The 7785-nt window shown below is 37.8% G+C and overlaps 1 protein-coding gene across 1 annotated transcript in view; it reads left to right on the forward strand.

Annotated features, from left to right (window-relative positions):
* The window catches only part of LOC119412809 (transcriptional enhancer factor TEF-3-like), a 32019-nt gene extending 24729 nt beyond the window's left edge, over positions 1-7290 (forward strand). Inside the window, exons 4-7 of the mRNA XM_037679843.1 lie at positions 1484-1548; positions 4295-4357; positions 7221-7232; positions 7285-7290. Of these exons, the coding sequence (XP_037535771.1) occupies positions 1484-1548; positions 4295-4357; positions 7221-7232; positions 7285-7290 (146 nt within the window). The remainder of the gene's footprint in view (positions 1-1483; positions 1549-4294; positions 4358-7220; positions 7233-7284) is intronic.
* The last annotated feature ends 495 nt before the right edge of the window (positions 7291-7785 follow it).

Raw genomic sequence — 7785 nt, forward strand, 5'->3', positions numbered from 1 at the left:
ATTCTCAAACTGACTCATTGTTCTCAACAAGTTCTTTACCTTGTATCTTTTTAATTTGCAATGAATTGTCAGTAAAGCTCGCAACATATCTGTGATGCAATATTCCCTCTTTCGTCCCACAGCTGAAGAGACTGGGTGACAGTTGGGTGGGGGGTTGCACTGGCGTTATTTTTCTCTGTTGGGATGGTCAGCAGCAGGTGCTGCTGTCCATTCACCATGGTGTTTCTTTGGGACAAGGTCTGCTTTGCTGCCAGGTGGCAGTTGCTGGCAGATACAGTTATGGCTTTGTTTTTTCGCCGTGAGTGGCTGCCCTTTTCAGCTGCCCCTTTATAACCAATGACCCCCTACCCCGGTCCCCTCACCCCCCTGACTCTCTAACTCCTGCTTCTCCCAGAGATAGAAGTCTATATGAGCATGTGTGCTTGCACCCAAAGCTCCTTGTTCGTAGGCCCAATCAGACTGGCTAGCACAGATGTGACAGGCTTACAGGAATGCTAGGAATGCGGAGGCGCTGGAGTGGGTGTGTCCATCCTTGGCTCGGGGCAGAAGGGGAGGAGCTACCTCAGTATCGGCAGACAGCTCAGCTCTGCTCTGCTGGCTGACTGCCGGACCGACTGGTTGGCTATTACGATGAGTGCTGCGGGCCTACTGGAGATGGCCTGCGGTACTTTTATGGTAATTGCAAAAACCAGGGCCTTCTCGAGGCCAAGTACAAGACGTCTTTCTCCTGTCATTATGCATCTGGGAAGCTGTTAACCTTCTTAAACATACAGTCTGCTCTGTGTCTTTCCTGCATGTGTTTAAGAAAGCACATCTTGACCAATTTTGTCAGCATAATTTTCCGTCAGCAAGTTTAGAAGCATTATTCATAATGATACACTGGTTCAACCTCTGCGTTTGGCCCCAAAGTTTCAGCCACAAAAACCCAGTAAGCGTGACTTGGCAGTGAAGAACACCGAAAAGGCCTGACTTTCCTGTGAGACAACATAATGTAGCGTTCTGTGCTTCTCATACACTGAGATGGGTTTTTACTTGATTGCAGCTGCACTTTCCTGTAGAAGCAGAGCTTGTTAAATCTCCTGCACAGCTATGAACATAAAGAGGACCATGAAAGCCCAGAATAGATGCCCGTTAACTCAACAAGATGCTTGTGCAGAATTTCGAGTGGAGATGTTATGTCTTTAAAAACATGGTTCTGTTTTCTAAGCCCTCTTTGTAATTAGGCTGCAGCGTGATGTGAGGAGACATTAAAGAGTGTGAAATGAGCAAAATAAAACTTTGAGGGAAAAACAAGTCGACGTACACATTTGCATGCAATGAACATAAAAAAAGTTTAATAAGAAACAGACTAACGTTTGTCTAAGCTTTAGGACGTCACAATTTTGTTTTATAAATTTAAGAGATGGCAACAGTGCCACCCTCTGTTCAATTATAGCTAATAAAAGTGAAGTTTCTTGACTTGGTCCTTTGTCTTGTGTTTCAGGTCGCAATGAATTGATTGCAAGGTACATCAAGCTGAGGACAGGCAAAACCCGCACACGAAAGCAGGTAAACAAGAAAATGCATGTTGTTAAGCTGCTAAGGGACAGAACAACAAATTCAACATAATTAATACAAATAAAATGTTGCATGAAGTCACTTTACAGATTTTTAAGGATATGTTTAATTTTATTTTAAATTTCTTACAACAAATCTAAAAAAAAAAAAAAAAAAAAAAACATTTACTTTGCCTTCCTTTTTCTGCTTATAGAACTGTAAAAAAAAAAAAAAACATTTTAAAGCAATCTAAAAAAGTTAAATCTGACCTCAGACTGAGGAAGTCTCTCGGATGAGAGACGAAACGTTTCTACATTTTTTGTTGATCTGCTTTGTTTTGTTTTTTTGAATGTCCAGAGGACCAGATTTAACTTTTTTAGATTTTTCTACCTGGATTAGTGAGCATGCATCAGGACATTTTAAAGCAACTTTACAAACTAAAGATTTGTTTTAACAAATACTCAGTAATTTGAGAATAATACACGCATTTTCTTCTAGTGAATGTCTCTGCAGCAGAATGATCGTGTCTGAGGGAGTGACCGTCAATAAACACCAGTGTTCAATAAATAGATCATATATAGACTTGTCCAGTTCAGAGCAAAGATCATGACATTCTGTGCTATTTCAGAACGTTAAGAGTTTAGAAACATTGTTTAGAACATTGCAAGTGTGCAAGTGTGGGAAGGGTTTAAAATGCCTTTATTTATTTGTATGTATGTATATAAATATATATATATATAGATATAGATATGTATATATATATATGTATTATATGTTGTATATATGTATATATACTAAAGTAAACTGCTACTTACTACTTGTACTATTCCTACTTGGGGGCTGAGAATGGAACCCCCCGCGATAAACGAGGGACTACAGTACTTTAAGGCTTTATAAACCCTTCCCACACTCTTCCAATGTTCTAAACCAGGGGTGTCGAACTCACTTAGAAAAGTGGGCCCAAAATTAAAAGCTTTTTCAGACTAAGGGCAAATTTCAAAAACTACATTAATTCAGTTCAGCTACCCATCATATTTTCTTGATCACAGGTTCCTCAACAAGAGTTTGATTGGCCTCAGTTGATGTTCTCTGATGTGCTTTCGACATCATAATCAAAGAAGACTGAAAAAAAATTCAAAAGATAGAAGTATTTTACGTTTCACATATCATCTTGGGGGCCAGATAAGATGTCAACGAGGGCCACATTTGGCCCCTGGGCTTTGAGTTTGACACATAGGTATGTTCTAAACTCTTAAACTTACATAATTTTAACAACATACATATATGTTCAGTACAGGACTGCAAATTGTAACTCACCAGCTCTGCAGAACAGCAGCTCGGTTACGGTCGGGCCCTGTTCCGGTTCTGCAGACCTATCCTGCAGCGACGAAGCCCACCGCACCGTCCAGGTTGATGTGCACGTGGATATTTGAGTTTCAGGAAGCTTCAGGATTATTTGCGACTTTCCTGCCGGTTCTGTGAGATTAACAGATAGATTGTTACTTCTGACTTTGCGTTGCAAAAGTATCCCTCCATTTTGGTAGAAAGCAGCGTCTGGAAGCACTGTTGGCTTCTGGGTAGTGTAGTTCTTCTGAGTTGTGTTACAGTGTAGACTTATTGAAAGAAAACTTGACAACGGCGGCACCTGACCAACGTTTTTTCATTAACTATTTATCCCGTACTGTCCCAATCACGCGAGTAATATTACAGTTGACAATCGTGTGTCGTGTACAATCTTATGTTGAAAAACTGCCAAAGAGTGTGTCTGCAAAAGTCAAACTGCGAAGTAGCGAGGGACTGTTGTATATGTTAAATCATTTCAAAAGGGGCAAAAATACTTGAATTTGTTAAAAAAATTTATGAAATGAAAGACTTTTATTAATATTTGGAGTAATGTTTGCAAATGTTGGTTGAACTTTCTACCAGAGTTTTGTGTGAGATTTTCTGCCGCAGTGGCTTTTCGTTGCATTTACTGCATTTTGAAACAACCATCGCCATTTCTCTTTGACTGTTAAATTAATAATCACAGGTTTTTTTTTTTCTCCTTAAGTTTGGATGTTGACTGTTTCTGAGCTGATTCGTGCTGTTCTTGTAGTCCCGTGGAGTGAAGTTGCGTTGATCTGAAAGCCAGGGTCAACATGACAGATCAAAGAGACTCTTATTGATGGTGAATTAATTATTTTTAAGCATTGATTTACGGTGGACTAGAAGGCACATTAATGCAGCTTAAGAGCATTCAATGAGCTGGCTAATTTATGTTTCATCGAACAGATAAACAATGAAAGTTACACTGGCTTGATTTTAAAGTCACAATATTGATAAATGAGTTTAATTAACTGAGATGCCCCTCTCTGTAGAATATCACCACCTTTAAATTAAATTGCAGGGTCTTTGCAGCAGCTGTATAGATCTCTTATCCCTCCTCACTTTTGTTGACCTTATGAAGAATTCTTATACGCTCTACATGTATGCACTTGCAAAGTTGTGATTGCATGCATGGATATGAGGGTATGTTATTTTTATGCTCAAAAACTGTTTCACACCCCTTTAGGTGTCTAGTCACATACAGGTGTTAGCACGGAAGAAAGTTCGTGAATACCAGGCGGGTATAAAGGTAGGTGCCGCCGGCCTGCCTCCCGGCAACACTGACGGGGCGTCTCTTTCCTCTTTTGGTTACGGCTTCTCTCTTTCTTCCCTTCTATTTTCTCTACCCTGTCTCCTTTCTTCTTCCCTCCCCCTCGGCTATTCTTCTGTGCAGGTTTCTAGCCACTTGCAGGTTCTCGCCCGGAGAAAATCTCGCGAGATCCAGTCAAAGCTAAAGGTATGCGCTTCACCTCGGCGGGGCTGGCACACGCTTGGCTTTGCACTAACCAGCTAATTTATGATCTCTTTACTAGCTTGTCTATGTTCTGATGATCAGTCTTTTGTTTTGATGTGAAGCCTGTTCCTGCTGCATGAGTGGATGCATGTTTACCACAGAAAAAGCCATAAACATTGATTAGATCAGAGGAGAAAAAACTCCCATCTTCCTTCTTTGCATGCAGAACACCAACACCCAGTGTTTTGTATTTTCTCAATCTGAGCACCATTAAGAATATCTCTTGTGACTGAAAGGAAAGTATAATAAATTAGCCTTTGCTTTAAATGAACGTTTACACACTGCTGTCACAGACCCTAAGAAAAGCCCAGCGGCTGCATGTTGCTCCGGCTCTGTCTCCTTTGCTGCCAGGCCTCTGCAGCCTTCTGTACTTTTCTGACTCCTCCCCCCTCCATTACTCATTTTACTTTAATATATCTTCTTTCTTTGTGACTTTTATAAACGTTGTATTAAAAAAAAAAACATCTTTCTGTGTGATGAATATGACTCCTGCATCTTAAAGTTTCTCTGGACTCGTCATGCTTTAAAATTGTATACATTTTTGCAGCTTCAAGAATAAATGATTTATGCAAAAATGTATTCTGTGGAGCCAACTTGAAGTCAAATGAACATATCTGAGTGCAAACTAATCCTCTAGAGGGCAGCAACATCCATGGCAGTCATGTTTGAGCTGAATTAAATAATATTGGTTAATAAGTGCAGAACAGGCTGGTCTTTGAAATTATTAGGAAATGGATTTATCTCCATCCTCACATCAGACTTTCCACAACTGTCAGATTTACCTCACTGTATATAAAGCACCTTTAAAAATACTCATTGTGATAAAAATATACTTTAACCCAGTTTTATTTATGTTTTTCCTCCCTGTGAGTTATATATTTTAGTCAACATTTCATGTTTATGTTATATTTAAGTTAATTTATACCATCGTAGCTATTTTGTTCATTCAGCAAATAATTTTATTAGGAAGTTTATTCGTCATAGTTGTAACTTTTGTAGAAATAATTTCTCCTATATTTATGGACTGCGTTCTTGTCGTTACTGTTTGGACTGACTTGATTAGAAGTTTGAGTTTAACGTTACTGAACGTAGTAAAATAAAAGAATAAACAGTTATATAAAAAGAAAATAAATGTAAAACACAAGCAAGCCAAAAAAAAAAAAAAACAGTAGTAACGTATATTTACACGTTCAAAGGAGTTATTGTTACACCCACCCCTCTTACATCTATAGCATCATCCAATAATTTACTATTCATGGCAACTTGGTTATTACATTCTTTAATATTTTATATATCCATATCTATAACTGGTACAATGCAGTCACATTTGCATGCCATTAAGATCTAGCATCAGTACTTTTTTAACATGTTAAAATTCTTTCTAGATAATTTTTCATTCAACCTTTACTTAGACAGGTAAATCCCATTGAGCCTCGAGGACTCATTTACAAGAGAGACCTGATTTCAACAAAGAATGATGACAACAATGGACAACAGCAACAATAAACAGTTATAAAAAGTCATACAATTTTTTTTTTTTTTTTTTTTAACAAATAGGTTGGCTAAAAAAGTAACAAAAAAAACAGGTGAATGTAGAAAACTAAAACCAGGAACATGTCTGCATTGGTCCCTGCCAGGAGTCCAACAGATTCTTAAAGCCACTTAGAGAGGTCAAGGTCGAGAGCTTCACATCTTTTTGTAAGATATTCCAGGAAACAGGAGCGGAGTAATGCAGTAATAATAATAATAGTAATAATGCAGTAATGATTGATAAATTCATTAATTGTTAACGACATTGATAACAGCCGTATTAACGGTCATTATTTCCCATATTGATGTGCAGTGATGACCATCTTCTTAAATGATGTTTTTAAGTTCTAGCCGTAAGTTGGCTTGAATCGTTCTAGACCACAAAGCATCGCAAAATACTGACATTGAGCTGCCCTGTTTGATCTCCAATGTTTAATCCCGACAGTTGTCCTGCTCATTCCTAATCTTTTCTTTTGTTTAGTAACATATTTATTCTTATATTCTCAACTTGGTCTTCTGTGAGATTCTACCCGTGTCTGATTCCACCATAACTGTTAACGTGCACAGACTATATCCAGTTTAATGTAGGGCTGTGTCGTGGTTGTTTTCAGATGATTCAGCGGAGGGATTTATCTACATGGACTGCATACTTGCAGTTCAAATTTGATTATTACGATTGCTAAAAAAAACAACAACTGGGCAATTCTTTTGAACTGCACTCTTTAATTTAGTTCAGGCTAAATTTTTATGATTGACTTCAGAGTTTGCAATGAGTACCTTTTAAGTATCTAAATTGCATTCTAAGAAAGAAACCTTGACATTGAAAGAAACTGTTTCTGTATATCAGCTTTATGTCTGATGTGCACAAAAACCTTAGTGACTTTCAAATATTAGTTACAAAAACAAAACCTTTTTTATTGTCTACAGTGCACAGATTTATTTCCTTTGTAAAACAAAACAAGTTTATTAAAGTTTTTGAAACCCTTCACTTCTTACCAGTAAGTAAATGACTAGCTGGTGTTTTTCCACAAACCTTGTAACAGAGTAGAGCATTGCTTTAGATTTCTTTAGGGGAATTTGGTTTAAATAGAAGTAAAATTCTTCCATGGTGTGCATAAATCCACTTCATTTTTATTTATTGCACACTCTTTCCACAGTATGAAAGACCAGCCATGATACTAAAGTTCAAATATTAATAAAATGTGCTCAAAGAAACAATTTCTCAGCATCATGTAGAATTGCACCGTACTAATGGTTTCTTTCTTTTTTGATTCAGGCGATGAATTTGGTAAGTGAATTTGACTTGTGTAATGTGCTTCCCTCCTTCCCTTTTTTGTCAGTACTAGTGCACTGTCCTTTTACTAAGGCCTTCTGCTGGCATGGCATATACCATCATTGCTATTCTGTAAAGAAGCAAAGCTTACAAAAAAAGCTTGGTACATGGCACTGCTGCACATCCTGCCAGTTGTAGCATAATCGCCCCGCGGACTCTGCCAAAAAGCCAAATTCTTGCTTGCTTTGCACTTAGGTGTTGTTCTCTGATACGGGGTCTTATTTCCTAGGCATCTTTCCTTTTAATTGCAAAAACAGATCTAAGTGTGTAAAGTTTGTATATTTTACATACTAAGAAGTGTTTAATACTTTGTAAAATTAATAAAAAATAAATAAATAATAAGGGGTTTGAATGACTCCTCCATATGGTTTGGTTATGAATTGGTTGATTTATTGTATCATGTAAGCCAGTGGTTCTCAAACTGGGGTCCCCGGACCCCCAGGGTACGTGAGTCGGTGCTTGGGGGTCCATATTTTTATTTTTTTAATATATATATATATATATATAT

This window comes from Nematolebias whitei, chromosome 7 (genome assembly GCF_014905685.2).
Source record: "Nematolebias whitei isolate Nwh7 chromosome 7, NemWhi1, whole genome shotgun sequence".
Classification (NCBI taxonomy): domain Eukaryota; kingdom Metazoa; phylum Chordata; class Actinopteri; order Cyprinodontiformes; family Rivulidae; genus Nematolebias; species Nematolebias whitei.